Source organism: Muntiacus reevesi, chromosome 3 (genome assembly GCF_963930625.1).
Source record: "Muntiacus reevesi chromosome 3, mMunRee1.1, whole genome shotgun sequence".
Taxonomy (NCBI): domain Eukaryota; kingdom Metazoa; phylum Chordata; class Mammalia; order Artiodactyla; family Cervidae; genus Muntiacus; species Muntiacus reevesi.
In genome coordinates, this window is record NC_089251.1 from 218,742,305 (window position 1) to 218,764,634 (window position 22,330).

General features: G+C 36.6%; 1 protein-coding gene across 1 annotated transcript in view; it reads left to right on the plus strand.

Moving 5' to 3' along the window:
• ARHGAP15 (Rho GTPase activating protein 15) overlaps positions 1 to 22,330 on the plus strand; it is a 677,158-nt gene that overhangs the window by 456,567 nt on the left and 198,261 nt on the right. The window contains exon 11 of the mRNA XM_065927842.1: positions 15,058 to 15,135. Within this exon, the coding sequence (XP_065783914.1) occupies positions 15,058 to 15,135 (78 nt within the window). The remainder of the gene's footprint in view (positions 1 to 15,057; positions 15,136 to 22,330) is intronic.

Below are 22,330 nucleotides of genomic sequence, written 5' to 3' on the forward strand. Positions count from 1 at the left end.
TTGTTGCTTCAGAAGATGCTGATGCTGTGGCTCCAGGGCATCTGAGATGTGTACTCTTTGTTCTTTGCTGTGTCCCTAGTGCCTGGGACACTTTTGCGATACAGTGAGCACTTAATTGATACTTGTTAAACTGCATAGAGAGTTAGAGTTTACTAACTCTAACTTTCTATCTAAAATATATTGGAATTTCTCTGTCCTTCTATTTAACCACAATTTAGCATGGATCCTTTGCCAAACAGGAGTATTATGCATTAGCCCCATGTTTCTGTTTTTAGCAGAAGTATTAACAATACAATTCTCAATAGTTTATCTTGTATTCTCAAAAAGAGAACAGCAATCTTATTTATGTTCCTTGAGAGAAGGAAGTTCCATTTGTTTAGCCTCATGCATTGTCATGGTCAGGAGCATCTTCTTTGACCGGGAAAGAGTCAAATGACATAGAATTTCTCTGAAGTTTGGGAGAGCATCAAGAAGTTGCAAAGAACCATCTTGTCTGTGATTTAAACAGGACTTGGGGTCCTGATATGCTTAAACAGTCTTGGAAGTATCGTTCCTTTGTGTCTGGAATTTGGCTTCCCTAATCCACTGTGGATGTAGCAGCCAGAATGGGTTCTGTCTCTCACCTGAATGCTGAGCAGAGCCAAACCATCAAAACCCTCCAGGAAGTGGCTAGCCAAAGGGTCTGAATTAGAGGCACCTCCCCAAAGAAGATCAAAAGTTATGCTGCACCAACACAGAGACACTGAGAAATGGTTGAATGTGTTCTAAATTAAACTGCCCTGGTGGTGAGCAGAGATCTGCCAAAATCTTTCAATTAATCACTTTTACCTTCAGGGCAGAGTTAGGCCTAAGAGTATTTCAATAGGTTTTTATTGGAACAGGGTTATTTCAGATATTAAACTATGTTGCACAAAGTAAAAATAATGTTATTTTTAAGTTGCTACTCTTGTTAAATAAAAGTTGGCAAGCATTCTTGGGGCCTGTATTGTGTCTGTGTATTTGTGTATGTGTGTGGCTTTTTCCTGTGCCATAAGCCTCACTGATTTAGAAAAGTGAACAGCCATGAATTAGGTGGTAAATATATTCATATAATCATTTTCATTAATAAGATGTTATAAATAATAGAAGAAAAGTTTTAAGTGTCTAATTCTTTACAATACAATTGATATATTTTTTCCTACATCTTCAGCAGTAAGTTAATTAGAATCACCTGCATTTCCTTGGGTGGACACCAAATGGATTGCAAACAAAAACATTAAAATAGCTGCTGGAACTCATGTCATACAGATGACAAGATTCACAAAAAGGACAACAAGGCACTGAAAATGTTCGCTTTTCAACCAGTTTTAGAGGAAATTGAGCTCTTGCAACTTCTCTGTAAAAGCTGCTTGTAAGTGTTTTGCTGAAAGGCTAGAATGGCTTTGTTTCTGATCCCTTGATGAGTGAGAGAAATGTTTAAGAAAGATCACTTTACAGAGAGATTCAGGCTGAAATGTGATGACTGTGATTCAAGCCAAGCCAAAAATTACAGTTCAGAATGAAAGGGGAGGGACGTGGTTTGGGAATCCATTTTCCCACATTCCTGAATCTCAATCATCCCAGCCAATGTTTAAAAAAAAAAGTCCAATGGAAAACAATGAGGTCACTTTGTTTAGATGTTTAAAAAAATAGAGGTGGAGGGATTGAAAAAAATGAGGGCAAATATATAAATTTTAGATCAATATCCATTTCAAGTATGATGGGATCAAAGGCTAGACTTTATATAACTACAATGACTTCATCACAGAAGGAGCCCTTTTTCAGTGTTTTCTTCTTGTTTGGGTTGGTAAGCCTTTTATTGCATATCTTTAACTTATAAGAAAGTTTGTTGCTAGAATTTTAAAAAGAAAAAAAGAATACACAGGCACAGTTTACAGATTACTCTTCCATAGCCCCCAAGCTTTCCTTAGAAATGGCATTTTCAGGCAGCTTGTTTTCTATTCACAAGCCTGCTGTGGTCATGTACTCCTGTCTGGACCTCAGGTTATGTTGGCATAGTGAAGTGAAGTGAAAGTCACTCAGTCGTGTCCAACTCTTTGTGATCTCATGGGCTATACAGTCCATGGAATTCTCCAGGCCAGAGTACTGGAGTGGTTAGCCATCCCCTTCTCCATGGATCTTTACAACCCAGGGATTGAACCCCAGTCTCCCACATTGCAGGCGGATTCTTTACCAGCTGAGCCAGCAGGGGTGCAAACTACCAGATGATAATGGCTGACTAGGTTAGACTTATTTAATTTGGAAGAAACACTCTCAATCACAATACCAAAGGAATGATTTATGTCTATCAGCATGATCACAGCATAACATAACAATAGAACTCAGACCTACAAGAAACTCAGAGGATGATGAGATGAGCCAAATACCAGTGTCAATCTCTATATCTTCCAGACACGAGATTTTCCTTGAAGACAAATTTTCTCAGTTAATAATATCAATACTCAGAATCACTGGCCAATATCTGTCTTCAAAACTAAGATTTAAAAAAAAATAAGTATCTAAGAGAGTTTATTAAAGACTATTTCTAGGTACTTTGTTTTCTACATTCTAAAAATCATTTCAGGTGGTTCAGTTCAGTTCAGTCGCTCAGTCATGTCCGACTCTTTGCGACCCCATGAATCTCAGCATGCCAGGCCTCCCTGTCCATCACCAACTCCCGGAATCTAGCCAAACCCATGCCCATTGAGTCAGTGATGCGATCCAGCCATCTCATCCTCTGTCGTCCCCTTCTTCTTCTGCCCCCAATCCCTCCCAGTACCAGAGTCTTTTCCAACGAGTCAACTCTTCACATGAGGTGGCCAAAGTACTGGAGTTTCAGCTTCAGCATCAGTCCTTCCAGTGAACGTTCAGGACTGATTTCCTTTAGGCTGGACTGGTTGGATCTCCTTTAGTCCAAGGGACTCTCAAGAGTCTTCTCCAACACCATAGTTCAAAAGCATCAATTTTTTGGCGCTCAGCTTTCTTCACATTCCAACTGTCACATCCATACATGACCACTGGAAAAACCATATCCTTGACCAGATGGACCTTTGTTGGCAAAGTAATTCAGGTGGTTATTTTTAGTCTTATCAAATCAGAGATTAGGATTCCTAGTGAAATTTCACAAGCATACTCAAGCTCTCTTGAGGTTCTTCTTACCTTGAGCTTATTTCCATTATTATTCAGGTCATAAGATTGGTATAATTCTGTAAGTTATTTATTTACACCATCCTTCAGACTCATCAGGCTTCCCTGGTGGTTCAGAGGTTAAAACGTCTGGGTCGGGAAGATCCCCTGGAGAAGGAAATGGCAACCCACTCCAGTATTCTTGTCTGGGAAATCCCATGGATTGAGGAGCCTGGTGATCTATAGTCCACAGGGTCGCAAAGAGCTGGACACAACTGAGCGATTTCACTTTCACTTTCAGACTCATAGAACTCAAATTCTCAGCTGACTTTAAAAAGATACATAAGACTCAATGAGTTAAAATGAGGGACCACACTTGGGACAGCATTCCTAGACTGGCATTTCATTTTACCCAGATATTAAACAGAGCATACAAATGACTTCCATCTATGTCACACTAACCATACTGGAACTTTTTCCCCTTGTCTTTTCCATTATTTACTTATATTTAATAGTTCATAAGTTAAAAGGTGGACTTCCCTGATGGCTCAGATGGCAAATCCATCTGCAATGTGGGAGACCTGGATTCAACCCCTGGGTAGGGAAGATCCCCTGGAGGAGGGCATGGCAACCCACTCCAGTATTCTTGCCTGGAGAATCCCCATGGACAGAGGAGCCTGGCGGGCTACTGTCCACAGGGTCACAAAGAGTCAGACATAACTGAGCAGCTAAGCGCACACACACAGGTTAAAAGGTATGATTTTAAAGGCAACTGGTCCAGTAGTAAGTCTGAATGGAATATGAGTTGCATTGAATGTATGGAGGTGATATGCAAAAATAAGCCTAATGCATAAAATGAATCTGAGCAAATGGAAACCAGGACCTGGCCCTCGGTCCTCATGTGAGTTTTCACAGGACTTTTCATATACTACTATCTATGTTTCTAGTTGATAATGGTATGCCTGTTCTCTGTGTGTGTATGTTCAGTCGTTCAGTTGTGTCCGACTGTTTGTGACCCTATGGACTGTAGCCTGCCAGGCTCCTTTCTCCAGTGAGTTTTCCAGGCAAGGATACTGAAGTGGGTTGCCATTTCCTACTCCAGGGGATCTTCCTGACCCAGGGATTGAACCCATCTCTTTCATCTCCTGCTTTGGCAGGGAGATTCTGTGCCACTACTGCCAGCTGGGAAGCCCATACATGTGCATTTGCAATTATGAGACAGTTAGTGAAATACTATGGCAAGAAGTATAAATACAAGGGAGAAATTCCAGTATGAGGAATGACAGTGCACAGTGATGGGGATGTTTCTGTGTCTCTGGTAACATTTATCCATGGATGGAGGAGCCTGGTAGACTACAGTCCATGGGGTCACAAATAGTCGAACACAACTGAGCAACTTCACTTAAAGAATTCAGTGTGATTCTTCTCTACATGTTGAAGTATTCAGTATCCAACCTTAAAAGAATTGACTATAAGGGAAATAAATGATTTTCCCAATTTTTTTCAGCAATGTAACTCTTTACAAGAATACTTAATAATAAGTAGGACAGCTAGCTCTTCCTTCCATACACAATCCCTAGATAATAACACTGCAGATCTTTTCAAGGCATAAGTGATACAATATGGAATGAGTAAGAAATGTGATCAGTAACACCCTTAATACTTGGGATATTTTATCCTTTTCCAATTTTAAGTTCATCTTCCCAGGCTCCCAGGCTACCTAAGACATTAGGATTGCACAGAATAGCAAATATGACATGATAAAAAATATAGATAGATGGTTGATAGAAAAATGATAGGTAAATGATTGATAGAAAAAGAATTTTTTGCTGGTAAAGAACCAGCTTGGCAATTAAGGAGATACAAGTTCGATCCCTGGTAGGGAAAGATCTCCTAGAGAAGGAAATGGCAACCCACTGCAGTATTCTTGCCTGGGAAATTCCATGCACAGACGAGACTGGCAGGCTACAGTCTATGGCATCGCAAAAAAGTCAGTCATGACTTAGCGACTAAACAACAATAACAACATAGGCTGCAAAAACAATATAAAATAATGTTTTATTTATTATCATCACAGTGTCTAAACAGTCTTCTCAAGGGAAAAAAACAACCTTTTCTTGGTGACCTCTTTTCAGTCTAACATGTTTTTTTAATTTATCAACAAATACTGTCTCTTTCATATCTTAGGAAGACAAAATTCTTCTTTTCCATATGAATCCATAAAATAACTGGTAGATGAAAAACTTATTTCATTCATAAATAAGTAACCTAAAATGGACTGCTACCAAAATCAAACAAACAAAAACATAAAGGTAAATTGATAATAAGTATTTTGTTGTGATATTAAGAAGGAAAGCAAAAATTTATTGCAACAATTATCTTTACGAAAAAAGAATTTATTACAGAGATACAAGGAAGGTAGGAAAAAATCAAAATAAGATAAAAGTTTAAAGGAAAAAGTGTTCAAGCATAAAAAAGAATGAAATAATGTCATTTGTGGCAACATGAATGGACCTAGAGAGTGTCATACTGAATGAAGTAAGTCAGACAGAGAAAGACAAATATCATATGATATAACTTATATGTGGAATCTTCAGTTCCATTCAGTTCAGTCACTCAGTCTAGTCTGACTATTTGTGACCCCATGGACTGCAGCATGCCAGGTCTCCCTGTCCATCACCAACTCCTGGAGTTTACTGAAACTCATGTCCATTGAGTCGGTGATTCCATCCAACCATCTCATCCTGTCATCCCCTTGTCCTCCCGCCTTCAATCTTTCGCAGCATCAGGGTCTTTTCAAATGGGTCGGTTCTTCACTTCAGGTAGCCGAAGTATTGGAGTTTCAGATTCAGCATCAATCCTTCCAGTGAACATTCAGGACTAATTTCCTTTAGGCTGGACTGGTTGGATCTCCTTGCAGTCCAAGGGACTCTCAAGAGTCTTCTCCAACACCAAAGTTCAAAAGCATCAATTCTTCAGCACTCAGCTTTCTTTATAGTCCAACTCTCACATCCATACATGACTACTAGAAAAACCATAGCTTTGACTAGATGGACCTTTGTTGGCAAAGTAATGTCTCTGCTTTTTAATATGCTGTCTAGGTTAATCATACCTTTTCTTCCAAGGAGCAAACATCTTTTAATTTCATGGCTGCAGTCACCATCTGCAGTGACTTTGGAGCCCCCAAAAATAAAGTCTATCACTGTTTCCATTGTTTCCCCATCTATTTGCCATGAAGTGATGGAACCAGATGCCATGATCTTAGTTTTCTGAATATTGAGTTTTAATGTGGAATCTTAAAAAATGGTTATTTACAAAGCAAAAAAGAAAAAGGGGGAGGGGGGGACTCATGAAGCAAATGAAAGAGAAAAATACACCAAATAAAGCAATCTCAGTAATAAAAGGAACATTGTGAAGACCATAAATGATAGTAGAAACTTCTGATGACAAAGAAAAATACAGGAGTGAGAAAAAGATGAAGGGTAATCTGATCCTGGACCCTGTATTAGCATATTCTGCCAGCATTAGATTTAGAGACACATAATAAGTGTTTTAAATATTCTTAATTTTTCACACATCTCTCATTTAGATTATTATTGAAAGAAAATTATTATATGGCAGTATCTTTGCAATCTAGTGAAACTTTTGTTTTTGGCATTAAAAAATCTCTCTATGAAAAATAACTAGGGCCCCCACTCAAATTTCCAGACCAAGAAATCATGTCTGAATTCTCTTTCCTCAAAGATCATCCCAGTGAAATAAGAGAAAATGCATGTTGGAAAAGGGGGAAAAAAAAAAAAGTGGTGCTGAAAGAAAAAGTGCCATCAGCAACCAAGAAATAAAAATTCCAGAAAGACGGAAAGCAGATGGGATCGAACAAGTGAACATATCAAAACAAAAGAAGCACCATTCCCAGACACCATTATTAGGTACAGTTCCTGCCGGGGATGTCCTAAAAAATATTCAACCTTAGAGTTGACAGAAAAAAAAAAAAAGAGCAACAACTGGCAAGAGGGCAGTAAGTAAAGTAATGCAGAAAATATTGGCTCTAACATGTCAAAAGCTGAGTCCCTCTCCACTTGCCTTGCACCAAGGAAGAGAACAGGCTCAACTGAAAATAGGTTCTACAAGGACAAATGAGAGGATGCTGGCATCTGAGAAGGAAGCCAATGGAAAATGAAGTGTCTTAGGTCTTCTACAGCAGACACAGAATTAGAGAACTTTGCTCAGAAGCAAAATAGTGCAAGTGCTCCATATCCCCATAGAAGTCCTCCTTACTTGGTAGCCGAAGACCTCTAGCCCTCCATCCATGCTGTGCTATGCCTAGTCACTCAGTCGTGCCTGACTCTGTGCAACCCCGTGGACTGTAGCCCGCCAGACTCCTGTGTCCATGGGGATTCTCCAGGTAAGAATACCGGAGATGCCCTCCTCCAGGGGATCTTCACAACCCAGGGATCAAACCCAGGTCTCCAGCATTGCAGGCAGATTCTTTACCATCTCAGCCACCAGTGAAGCCCAAGAATACTGGAATGGGTAATCTATCCCGTCTCCAGGGAATCTTCCCAACTTAGGGATAGAACTGGGGTCTCCTGCATTGCAGGCAGATTCTTTACCAGCTGAGCTACCAGGGAAGCCCAGTCTACTATCTACTCACCACTGGTTCATCCTCACTCAGCCTGACAATTTAAGATTGGAGCCTGTTGCGGGACATAATAATAATAATAATAATAGTGTACAAATACAGAAGTACCCACAACCGTCACTTATTCTAGTTAATTTGGTCTTTTGTCAGAGGAGTATTCTGATATTTGAACATCCATCTTAAAGAAGTTCTAGATGGAGTGAAAAGAAAGAGTAGGAGGAAGGATATATAATGCAAATAATATAAGAAAATGTTTTCTCATTGAAGCTCTCAGATGTAGAAACATCTGAGTGAAATTTTACTTCCACAAGTTAAAGAGAAAATCTTTTTTAAAACCCCGAAGGTGAAAGAAATTTACCTGCAAAGCGTCAAGGATCGACTTGATATCAAACATAACAGCAGAGATGCTAGAAGATATGGAACATTGCTTTTCAAAGTTAGAAAAATTTAAAAATTATAAAACTCAAATAAATACTTAAATTAACAATTAAATATGAAGCAAACAATCTTTTTAAAAAACAGTTGATTTGTAATGTTGTGTTACTTTCTTCTGTATAGCAAAGTGACTCAGTGACACTACTGGTCAAGAACCTTGTGACACTAGCGGTAAAGACTCTACATGCTAATGCAGGAGACATAGAGATGTGGGTTCAATTCCTGGGTCAGAAAGATCCCTGGAGGAGGACAGGGCAACCCACTCCAGTATTCTTGCCTGGGAAATCTGTTGGCCAGAGGAGCCTGGTGGACTACAGTCCATGGGGGTCGCAAAGAGTCAGACACAACTGAGCGACTTAGTATGCACGCACACATACATTTCTGTATATGTCCATGTATATATAATGAATATATGCATACCCTTTATCATATTTTTCCATTATTATTTGTCACCATATACTGAATATAATTACCTGTGCTATACAGTATGACATTATTTTTATCAAAAACAGTCACTGAGATGGAAGAAATAAGAAAACTTACCAACCACACACGTCTGCAAAAAAAAAAAAAAAATCATAACTCTTAAAAAAGAAATCCAAGAAGAAATAATAGTAGACTACAAGAGAAGAGTAGCAGTTGACTCTTACATAGAGCTGCACCATCCAATATGGTAGTCATAGACCACATGTGGTTGAGTTATTTAAAATAAGATAAATAGAAATTCAATTATTTAGTTGCATTAACCACATTTCAAGTGTTCAGCAGACAGCCTTATGTAGCCAGTGACTGATGGTCTAGATAGTTAATATATAGAATATTTCCATAATCATAAAAAGTTCTATTGGACAGTGCTTAATTGAAGAAATAAAGAGGCCTACAATGGAAGAAAATACATGAGATCTCCTTTGAGGAAATCTCCTTTTTGAAAAAAAGGTTAATGTGGGACCCAATCACAGTCACTATTTTATAAATAGTGACTAATATTAACCCATAGATAAGCCACAAAATATTTACAGAGAATAAAGCAAAATGTTGTAAACCTCAAGAGAATAAGCAATAATAACAAAGAATATAAAGTTGGAAGTTATAAGAGAGAAGAGATGGGTAAGGAAAAGTAAAATGCAATAAGTTCCTTATTTTCTTATACACAGAACTAATTTGGTATATTAAGATATAGAAATAGACAAATGTAACTAATAATAACAAAGAGAGGGTACATAGATAAGTGGTAGAAACTATAGACTCTTTATCTTTTCTATAAGGAGTGAATAAATACCACTCAAAGTTAATAAATTAATAAACAGAAATGTGATGTATTAACATAAAATGAATAACAACAAAAGAGCCAAAACAGAACTGTTAACAGTGACTGTCTTTGGACAGGAGGATGAGGTATTTACTTAGGTTTCATTGTATTCATCTTGTGTGGGCTAATTTTCATTTTTACCAAGGAAGTATATTGCCTCTATAGTAAAAAAAAATTAAAATTGTTATTATAAAGTCAAAGTTTTTCATATAAGATAAAATCATTCTTGTTTGACAATCAGAATTGTGTCAACTATTTTTAAGGTAGTCATTCTTGAAGGATGTGTATCTCACAATAAATTAGTAATAAATAAAGCCAGCAAAAGATACAGGCTAAATACAAGCCATTGAGACAGAGTAGAAATTAAATTTAGAAAGAGTTTCCAATTATATCCTGTACTCTCAGTCACTGAATTTAAAGTGTGTGATCAGATCAGTTAGCAATATAAAGTTGGAAACACTTCAATTTAGAGGAGGAAATATGTGCCTTTCAAAACGGTACAAAACTTCTCCTCATATACATCTCTGAAGCCAAGCAGGACCTTTAGAAGAACAGAAACAGAAATGGGCAGCACTCTTTGGGGGCGGTCTGGGTGTTCCTCTGTGCAGTCGTTCTTGCCAGCGGGAGAAGCCAGAAGACCAAAGTATTGCGAGAATGACTCTTTTTGCGGTAGCTCTGGCCTCCTAGGAATTAGGAAGTGCCATAAATCTCAGGAGAGAGACTGTGCAGAATTCCCAGCCCATATTTCAGACTTCAGAGGTTCAGATGCATTTTCTTATATTCCAGAAAAACAAGCAGGCATTTTGAACCTACCTCTCAACCGGACTCAAACTCTACATCTTTGTGGCTTGTCCATCGTTTGAGCTACCAAGAATGCTACCTAATCCACAGTTTGCAGCTATTTTTAACAAGCTCATCTGCATTGTTAAAAACTACCCATATTTTGGCAGATAAGTCAGTCAACTCTGGAAACAGTGTTGGTCTCTTAGATTTCCTTTTGGAAAGTGTCTAAGATTTATGGTGGGAATTACTCATGACAGCTGCATTCTTTCCACTGGGTTTAGACCACCATTTGGTCTAATAACTCCTAATTGTGTGTCTATCCTAGTCTAAGCTTCTTCAAAAAAAAAAAAAGGTGTAGGAGGGGGAGGACTTGTTAAAATCCCCTGCAGCAATACCCAGTGACTTCTGTCAATAGTAAACACTATTTTGAAACTTAAGAGTGTCAGCTGATGAGGAACAAATAAAAGACATTTCAGTGAATGTGGATTTTTTAAGAGAATTTTTCATCAACATTACATTAATGCTGGTCTGATAAAAATAAGCATACAATGTTTTAGTTTCATTGTGTTCCCAAAGTATTTTTAGCATAATAGGCAAAATTCCTGTCAGCACTTTCAGTCAGGGTATTTTCTTGAAAGAAGTACCTCGTAAAGTGATTTTTCTCCAAACTTCACCAAGGCACAACATGTGTACCTTGAAGATATTGCTCATTTAAAAATCATAAGAGGTCTAATTATATTTCCAAAATAAGTAGCTTCCAATCCAGCAAGGATAATGTGGTCATGAAAAGGATGTCCAAATCCACCAATTTACATTGGTTTGGTTTGGCATGACTTTCAAAGTTCTTGGAGCAAAAAGAGGATGGCACATGAAACTTTGTAATTTGGGTTCAATTCACAGGACTTAGGGTTTGCCATTCCATGAGCCGTTCAAGGAAGAGCTAATCAATTACAAGACTGTACCTATGTAATTTATAACTGCTAAGACTCACTGATGTGTTCCAGATTATTTTGCAAAATGTAATACCCTCCTTTTTAATATCTGCTTTGTCATTTTCACTCTATTTATGTAATTTAAAAAGTATGATAGCAGGGGAGCATGAGCCATTCAAAGCAGGAGCCACAAATGTCAGAGATTGTTATCCTTCATAAGATATATGGTGTTGATATATCTGAATCTAAAGGGCTTGGAAGTTCTGTCAAGTTAGATTCAAATGGCATCTAATGTGTTTTGCTTTACTCCTTTATACTTTCTGGTTTCTATCGTGAGCCGCAGAGCAGTTCTCTGCTGTGACTGAGGTCTGCAACCACACTGGTCACCCTAGTCTGAATTATCCTCCCTGTCTCCATTCCCAGCACTCCCTTCTTTTATTCCAGAAGAAAACTGGCTTATTAATTTAGGATGAGGCTGCTTTGTTTGAACAGTATAGGGCCTTCCAATTGCTCATATGTAATATATTCAACCCATACTGCTCTTTCAAATGTTTTTGATTACTGAAGTTAAAAAAAAAAAAAAACTTCTACTGAAATTTATGAAAGATCAAAGGGATACTTCCTATGTAGTAACATCAAATTTCTATAAGAGAAAAAGTTTTTAGGTAGTAGGGAATTTCATTAATTGAAATTCAGTTTAAAATTCTAGACAGCAGATGCATTTCAATAACATTTAAAATAATATTAGAAAAGAAAAGTTTCTAGCTTCAAAGAAAGTGTACTTGATTTTATACCTATAGAGATATATTTATTAAAATGAGGCTTAGTTAAAGTCTTTATTTGCAAAAAAAATTGTTGGAATTCAAATAATTGTATTCACTATTGACCCTGGATAAAGGTCCAACTAATTAAAACTTTTTTCACTTTATTGTAATTGTTGTTAATTGACATTTCATTTTTAATCATTATTTTAAATAGGGCTAATTTGATTTCTTTAAAAAATGTATATTAAGATTTCTCATTTGGGAAATGTAGATCTGCATATTTCTATTTTTCAAACTAATTTTTTTCTCAACTTCCTTCAGAGCAACTGATAACTCATGGGAAAAAATCAAGATAATTTTCATTTAGGAAAATCTTGTGATGACAAGCAGATGACCTCATTCACCGTTCATGGTTCTGAATGGCCTTTGACTATTTCCAAGCCAAAAAACTATCACCAAAGACCCCAAAGTTGCCATTAATAAACATTTCTCTGTAAACAATATGGAGCCACTGAAGGTCATTTTGGAGAATAGCTTCAAAATATTTTTTGTAATGGCTACTTGTTCAGAAATATTACAGATATCCCCAGTAGGGAAAATTTTGAAAGGGAGACACTTCCTTGAATGCATAAGTTTTAATATTTTAAAAAGCTATATCATTTTTTAAAAACACAGAAGTTGAAGTTAAGTCAGAAAGATTGTTTACTTGACAAAGCAAAGAAGAAAATGGTATAAAATTACAAAGTTCCGAGCACACGTACGTAAACTAAACACCAACATAGTCCAGTGCAAAAACTGAAAATCAGATGTTGGAAAAGTTTTGACTGACTGTCACATTTAAGTTGTTAAGTGTGCGTTGTGCTTGAAAACAAACTGGAGTGCACTTTGATTAATGGAGCTATTTTATACATCAGGAAAACACGAACACATTTGATTTTTATAAATGTATGTTTCTTAGACATTTTTACCACATACTAATAGGTGTTCCACCTAATCTAAATTCCTCATAAATTCGTAGTTCTCAGGAAGGGACAGAGGCTTGCTGATTTATTGTTAAACTATTCTGTAACTACATAACTCACACCAATTAATACATTTGTTAATAGCCATTCAGTTTTATTGAAATTGTATACAAGTTATTACATGGAAGAATAAAACCATTGTGTGGACTAGTAGGTGGGGCACAGAGGATTTTTCAGGCAGTGAAAATACTCTGTATGATACTTTAATGATGGATACATGTCATTATCCATTGTCATTATGGGGGCTTCCTAGGTGGCGCTAGTGGTAAAGAACCCACTTGCCAATGCAGAAGACATAAAAGACTCAGGCTCGATCCTGGGTTCAAAGAGCCCCTGGAGAAGGACATGGCAACTCACTCCAGTATTGCTCTCTGGAGAATTCCATGAACAGAGGAGCCTGGAAGTTATAGTCCAAAGGGTTGCACATAGTCAGAAACAACTGAAGTGACTTGGCACGCACGCACATGTCATTTAGACATTTGTCCAAACCAATAGACTGTACAACACGGTGGCTGAACCATAATGTGAACTATGGGCTTTAGAGGTATTGGTGGTGTTTCCTCAGTTTTAGCAAATGTATCACTCCGGCAGGAGATGTTGACAACAGGAGAGGCTATCCGTGTGTAGGGGCCAGGGTTACGTAGGAAATCGCTGTACCTTTCCTTCAATTTTGATGTAAAATGAAAGTTGCTCTTAAAATAATGTCTTAAAACTGAGTGAATAATGGCTCTGACTTATGCCATTAGTACTAGTATTACACATTATGTCAGTCTGTCCTAAGTTACTGATGATGTATTTTGCACACAGCAGAAATGTTCTTACTATAAAGTACATAAAAATAAAGATTATAAAACAATGAAGGAATTCATTTCATGTCAGTAAAGACTTTAAAAAGACTTTTTCCTGTTATACCATGACAGTAATATTTATCAGTTTATGTAATACTAACTATCGTGAATGACAAAGTTTAACGATGGTGCTATATCACCTCCTTGCAGAAACTGCTGAGGTAGGTGCTGGCCTCTATGTTAACTGGTAATCTCATCTAAGTCTCTTTGAGGGCCTGGACACATCAAGGGATATGCAGTCCTGACATTAAAATTATGTTATCAACATTTCTTATTGACAATAAGAGTGTCTGAATAAGTGTTTCGCTTTTCATTTTCCTGTTTCTTCATCTTTTTCATAACTGGGTCATGGAAATAACCAGATGATATAGATATAAATAAATATGTGGAAAACAAGCGGTTGATTATCCAAACCCACTGCCAGGATAAGTTATTTTGAATTATAGATGACTAGTTTTAAAATAATCTGAAACTAATGTCACCATCTTGTCAAAGATTTCTTTTTATTTTTCCCCTCTATAATGGAGTATCCCATTACCTACAATACACTAGAGACTATCAAAGTCGTTATACATTGAGAGTAGAATTTTCATTCTGCAGTTTCAAATAATCAGACCAGTACATGTTATGCCATAGGGACTGCATGAAGAAGAAAATGAAACCAAATGGAAATGAATTGGAATCCCTGGGAATAGAATAGAATAGAACAGAACAGAATATGAATAGGAGAAAGGGAAGAAAAAGAGAGAATAAGAAGAGAAGTGAGAAAGCAGTAAAGGGGAGAGAAGGAAGGAAGAATTTTTAAGGAAGGGAAACTTCACAAACACCTTGGGGTACTTTATCTTTCCAACGAGGGCCAATAATACACATATACTTGAAGGTTCTTCTGCCTACTGCACCCTCAGGTTGATTTCTGTCTTTGGGAATGAATCATAACTATACTGTGAAATTCTGTGCTACCTACTGCTCTTTTATGTTTCAACTACAATCAAGTTTGTCGGTGGTTAGCTGTTACTGAGCTTAACGATTAGTTTGTTTGGATTAAAATATTGAAGACTACTTCCTCTAGGAAAAAGAAATTTGTTTTCTCTGTGAGGAAGAGATAGTATAATTATTATTTTTCTTTTATCATCTCAGTTTTAAATGAGTGAATATAAAACATGCCCTTTTGTTTTCAGGTCTAGATGTTGATGGAATATATCGAGTTAGTGGCAATCTGGCAACAATACAGAAGTTAAGATTTATTGTCAACCAAGGTAAGTGATTTCTTTACTTCAGACCTTTTTTCAAGTAGTTTTAGGTCTAACAATATTGCACACTCTCTGCTGTGTGTATTATGAATATAGTTTATTTGAAGATGAGTACAGTATAAAGGGGACTAGCTATTACATTGTATGAAATAAATAACAAGTGAAATATGACAAACTAAAAATGAAGAAGAGAATAATGAGTAAAAAAATAAACTAGCTTTGAAAAATGTTGCTGACATATAATACACATTTAATATATGTTGATAATTGAATAAATAAATGAACAGTGGAAAATGTAAGAGTCAAAATCACAGATGTTAGAAAATATGTAATAGGTAAGTAAAATAATAAAAATTATGAAATACACATATCATCAAAGGATTATAAACTAGAACAACAATGAAATACTACTACAAGCTTATTAGAATAGCTAAAATTTAAAACACTGACAGCACCAAATGCTGTTGCTGACAGGGATGTGGAGCAACAGGAACTCTCATTCATACTAGAAGAAATGAGAAATAGTACAACTAACTCAGAAAATATCTTAGCAGTTTATTATGAAAATAAACTTATCCTTACCTTATTACCCAGAAGTTGTACTCCTTGGTATTTACGCAAATGAGTTCAAATCTTATGTCCACACGCAAAAAAAAAACTGCACAAAATATTTTCATTAATTTTATTCATAATTGGTAAAATTTTAAGGCACCCAAGATGTCCTTCAATAGGTGAATAGATAAACAAACCATAAAGCATCCCTACAATGGAATATTATTTACTGATAAAAAGAAACAAGCTATTAAGTAATGAAAAAGCTTGGAGAAAACTTAACTGCATATTGACAGGTGAAGGAAGCCAGTCTGAAAATGCTATATACTATATCATCTCAGCTATATGGCATTTTGGAAAAGGCAAAACTATGGAGATTGCAAAAGATCAGTGATAGTAAAGGATTTGAGCGGAGAGAGAGAAGAATGAGTGAGCATGGGGGATTTTTAGGGCCATGAAACTGCTCTGTTTGATATTGTATAGGTGGATACATGTCATTATATGTTGGTCAAAATCTAAATAATATATAACCCTAAGAGTGAACCTTAATGAAAACTGTGGACTTTAGTTAATAATAACTTATAAATATTGGCTCATCAGTTGTAACAAATGTACTACATTAATGCAAGATCTGACTAATAAAGGAAATGGTGGGGGCGTGGGCAAGTATAAGGAGGGTACATTGGAAACTATATTTTCTGTTAAGCTTTCCTGTAAACCTAAACTTTCTCTAAAAAAGATGGGAATTTAAAAAATAATAATTAGGAAATGTTGAAGAAGATAAAGATTGAAACATCTTGAGATGTTATTACAGATAGCTCATAGGTTTAGAATTATACATGTGGGATAAAAACAAGACACTCTCTCCTTGTGTCCTTGGCAACTATTTAATTCTCCTATGCTCTGTTTTTTATCAGTAGAAACAGGAAGGAGGTGCCTCGGAAATACTTGTGAGAATGAAATGAGATAAGATGTGGTATTCCCTTAGAAACATAACAGACTCATGGCAGTTGTTCAGTACATCTAAGTTTCCCTTTCACTTAAAAAGTCAATAGTGTCTCATTGCCTTCAGGAGAATTTACACAGTCTTCATAATCTGGCTTCCCACCTACGTCTAGCCAGATGCAAGCCCTTAGAATTTCTTTCACAATACATTCATAACTGTACTTCCTTATTTACATGCTGTTATATTTCTTATTGCTTTTGCATACACTCTTTCATCTACTTTCAATATCCTCCTATCTTTTCCTTCCTATCCCACATACGAAAACTTCCTGTCTCATTAGATTTATCCTTATTCTTCAAGGCTCAGATTATAAATCATTTTCTCCAGGGAGCTTGCAACATTCCTTCAGTCAGATTCCTTCTCTGGGTGCCCATTATACTGGGTAGTTAAATTTGCATTCGTACAAACATATCTAACTTCTAAAATTCCATCTATTATAAAGACCCAGATATTTAATGCCATTCTTTAAAAGAGAATTTTATCAAATGTATTCAGTGATTATATTTCAGAAGCATTACAATTTGAAAGTCTTGGAATAAGAAAACAGAGCGTACTGGTTGAAATATCTGTCTCCTCCCTGAATCTCTCTACACTTAAAAAGGTAGAATTGAAATCAGTTTTGTATCTACCCTCATTAACCACCAGTAGCTCTTGGAGCCTCCATGCAGGGAGCTCTTAGTATCTGTGGTATATTGTCTGTGTGTGTGTTGCAAATAGGAGAAGTATTAATACTAAGAAGCATTAACCTCTCCAGCAGTTCAGCTTGGGTTGAACCATGCTTTTAAGTGTTAACTACAGTGCTTTTGGTCAGTGGTCACGTGCTGCTTATTTCTGAGCATCTCTGTAACTTCCCCTGTGAGTCGGCTGGTAAAAATTCCGCCTGCAATGTGGGAGGCCTGGGTTCTATCCCTGAGTTGGGAAGATCACCTGGAGAAGGGAAAGGCTACCACTCCAGTATTCTGGCCTGGAGAATTCCATGTACTGTATAGTCCATGGGGTCGCAAAGAGTTGTACACAACTGAGTGACTTTCACTTACACTGTAACTAAGAATCTGTCTGCTCACTAATATGTACCTCTGTCTTTCAGAATTACTGTCCTTCATGGGCAGAAAACAGAACTGAACATTACCTTATGTATTCATGTTGGTCCCATTGGCCTGAACCAGAGTACCCCCTCTGTGGATAAAAATTGGATAAAATAGTCCCAGCTTTTTATAACCATTCCTGTTTATAACCAGCTAAAATCATTCTTATAATATATTTCATACAGAAACCATATCCTGATTGGGATTCTAGACAGCTGGGCAACACATTTCTTCTACAAAGAAGAAATCTCAAAACAGAAGCCATGCTAGAAACAAACACTAGTTGCATTTCCTGCCTTTAAAAAAAAGTATGCTCAGCAGTTTGAAAAGGCACAAAAAAAAAAAATCTGCAATGAAAATATGAAATCTGTCCATCTCATCTTTTGCAAAACTTCAGCATCCTCTGGGGTTGTATAACTGCTCATGTTTCCATGAGAGCTGACAATGTAAAGCTGGACAGAGGCCTGAGTTGGTATCTGGTAGCACAGAATTGTCAGTAAACTGTCTCCCTGGTTTATAGCACTGTCAGAATGCAATACACTCAGCACAAATTATGCTGTATTAGATCCTTTGATACTAGTGATTTTGTCCAAGCTGTGTTGTGTTCTTTTTTTTTTTTTTTTTTTTGGATTAGATAATAAAAGATATGCCAGTCTCCCTCAAATTTTACTAATCAGATTATCTTGTGAATGAAATTACAGGAGTGGAGCTATAACATTTGTTCTAACACCATACCTTCCCCTTCTACATACTGGTTGCTGACAACAGAGCTGACATAGGAGATAATCTGTGCTGGATACAGACAATGAATGTGTACATCATTGTGATTTCCTCTATGTGTGTGTATGCATGTGAGTGAATATGTGTGTGTGTGTGTATGCACGCATGTGCAAGGCAATAGAGTGGCAGTCCAGTGGTAATTCCTTGAAAAGCAAAACGGGATATGTGACTGCAATGCATTCCTTTTTGTATTCTAAGATAGAACATAGGTGGTTTGGGCATACCCTCTCTGTATTAACACCTTTTATCTCCTCCATGTTCACATTCCACGATGTTTCCTTTTCAGAAGGTTCTAAATGTATATTTTTTAAATGAATAAGCCCTACCCACGATTAGACTAGACAAATGAAAACTGATTTCGGTGATTTTCAAGAACAGTTTAATTGCAATTTATGTATTTCACTAACTTTCTTGAATGCTATAATCATCAGCAATTCTAAATACACCAGTTGAATGATTCAATTTGTTTTGGTTTTCTGTTTGACTCACTAAATCACTAGGAATTGGATACCCTTATTATACTTCCAGATCAGATGGCATACAAGTTAAATTCAAAGTGATCACTTTTGAAAAGCACTTCCTAATTGTAACTAGTAATGATGAGGATAATAATTATTATTATAAAAGTAGCTAACATATTTTCATAATTTATTATGTACCAGGCACTCTACCAAGTGTTTTACTTATTATAGTCCTACCATTCCATAGAATGTGGGTTATTACTGTTTCTATTTTAAAGGTGAGGAAACTTAGACCCAGGAATGTTAAATAATGCCCTCAGGCCTTAAAGCAAGTGAGTGAGAGGGCTCAGACTAGATCCCACATCTCTATGTCTCAACCAGTGCCGAAAACCACTGCCGGGTTTGACTTTGCCCATTCCTTGATTGTTTATTAACTCCTTACAAAAGTGAAAATCAGTCTCTCCATGTTTTACCCACTTCTTAGTGGCTTTCTATTTTCTGGTATTTGTAAGTGACAAGTATTGTCGTGGGAGTTTGACCGAAACTTTTCAAGGAAGAGAAATGCCTGGGAAAACGCCGAATGCTACAGTTAGCAAGAAGTCTGATGCCTGATGCTACCATTCTCAGTAGAGCTTCATGTATCTATGTTTGGAACAAGAAACTACCACAATATTCTGTTGCAACACTCACAAAGAGTCGTGAAAGACTCTAGATTCACTGGCTGTTGATGCGTTAGTGAGCCGTGCGTTGACCTGTTTGTTATATTTGGTGACAGCTTTCAGTGACATTTTGCTGATGCTTCTCCTCCATTCTACGAGGGCATCCCCCAAAGAAACTGGTCTATGATCTTAGATGTCAGCTTATCATCAGCCAGTGACACTGCGTTGATTCTTTGGAATGATCTGTGATGCAACTTGTGTGGGGGTCCTTTTACAAAGGACAGAGTTTAGCACTGAGGATGCTGCCTCACTGTCTTGAGAACTTCTGAAAGTGGGTCTTAGAAATCCCACCAGTCTGAACTCTCCCCCTCCTTTGACACCAGAATTTTGGTTTGAGCTGCCCATCGGGCTTATTGGTCAAACTCTAAATTCAGTTCAGACTCCCTTTAATATTACTTAGATGCTCTCTTTCACCCTTTAAAAAAAAGGACAAGGAGGCCTGCCATCCTTTTTGGAAAATATTAACTGTAAAACCTCCCGAGCCCGTGAGACAATAGAGGACTATGAGGCACTGGGAGAAGACCTGACTGAGACTTTTCCAAACTGGTGTTACTTGGTACACAATAACAAGTCTTCCCTCTAAGCATTTCTCTGAACAGGAGGAAGTTACTTCTTACCAGAATTTTAGACATGCTTTCCATATATAGAAAAATAATTTAAAGGAACATTCTCAGGGACACCCTCCTTCACTTTTTCACACCCAGAGGAACAAAATATATAAATGCCATAAATCTCCATGGCCAAGAATCTTAATTGGGTATGTGGGTGTGTGTACGTGTGTGTGTGCATACGATTGTGTGTGTGTTATTTTTAAATGGAAGAGGATTTTTTCCCATTAATTTACAGTCTTATACTTTGCATATCTTTATTCACCCAGATCTTACTGGCATAATAATCCAAATTAAATATTGGCTTAAAGAGATGAACTTGCTTATTTTGATCATGCTAAGAATAAGCTCCATTGAAAATAAACTATTAGAGGAACAATTTTGTGTTGCCAGCTATATCTAAACTACTTTTATATAGATTTGTACCACAAAGCAAAAGAAAGCAAAGCATTAACTTTAGTAGCTATCCTGGTGCTTTTCGTATTATTTGCAGCATCAAAAATTGAATAAGAGAAGAGGAAAGTGAGAAAGAATGTGAACAATTGGCAGTTTCACCATGAAATAAGCAATTGGATGAAACAGGAAAAGATCCGGAAAAGGATTTCCAAACTTCTAGTTCTGTCCTCATAAAATAGCCCTTGTATCAAGTCCATTCATTTTTCTATTAAGAGAGTTTATATTGCCCTCATATTATTTTTAAAACGAGGTATTTCCTTAAGCCTGCTCCCCTCTCACCACCAAGCACAGCGACAACAAAACGAACTGTGTTATTTGCTTTATCCATTCCACGGGGCGGTTTTTTGGTAAGTTGAATCATTGATATTGCACCTTTCTGGCTTCCATGTGACAAGATTATCTTTTAACAATGATTTATTTTTCCCATTAAAGCTGAAAAGATCACTTGATCATAAAAGGGCCAGACTCTAACATCATTCAGGGCTTTGGAAACTTTCTCAGACCTCATTTTTCAGCTACATTGAGTCAGAGGGCTCAAAGACTATTGATGCCAAAGCTTGTATTGCTTCCTAGCTGCTTAAGAAAATGTATTTGTTATTAGTAAGTAACGCTAAACACAGAGGTCGAAACAAAATCTTCACATGCACATATATTTATATAGTTTTTAGTTTCATGTAATATTCTAATAACAACTTTCAAACACTTTTAGTCTTTAAAGTAAGCAAATTCTACCTACTTATTTTAAAACAAATGACACCATTCATTTATTGTGAACTGTATTTTATAATTCATTGTATACCAAGCAATAAGGAACTGACTTAACTCTGTGGTGAAACAATCAAAAACACAGACCATCTCGTCAGGAAAGAGTACTGGGTCAGCATCGATGAAACTGCCTCCTTATCTTCATTCTGAGCTATTTGTTAGTCTAATAGAAATTACATTAACCCCTTCGAATCACAGACTCTTCATTTCCAAAATGGGAATAATAATGAAAATGTAAGGACTTTAAAAACTCTGAATCAAGCAATGATAATCAGTATTAGATTTAATTAAGATGACAAGTGGTTACTTGAAATCAAATCAATATTACTTAATTGTCTTAATAATAACATGATAATAAATATTAATAATCAAATATGGCTTTTGGCTTCCACATGATTGAGTTTTCTCTGATGATAATAATATTATTTTTCTTTAGAGACTATCCAATGATTCGTCTCATTTCTAGCCAAATTCATAGGAAGTCTTTATCTTATCCTTATCTTATCCAAAGGCTTTTGGGAAATTCCAGATTCCAAAAGAATAGCCTCATGTTCATTGGAGAGGAAGAGTAAAATCTACTGAAATTTTCAAACCTACTTTAGTTGTGCTTTTTCCATTGGGTCAAAAAATTGAGTCCAGAAATAATACTGGTCAGAGGTGTGCAACTACCAATCTTCAAGGAAACCTCTATGGATATTTATAAAAATCCATCATCATCATTTATCATTATTATAGAATTAATGCATAGTCATTAAAAATTAATAGAAAA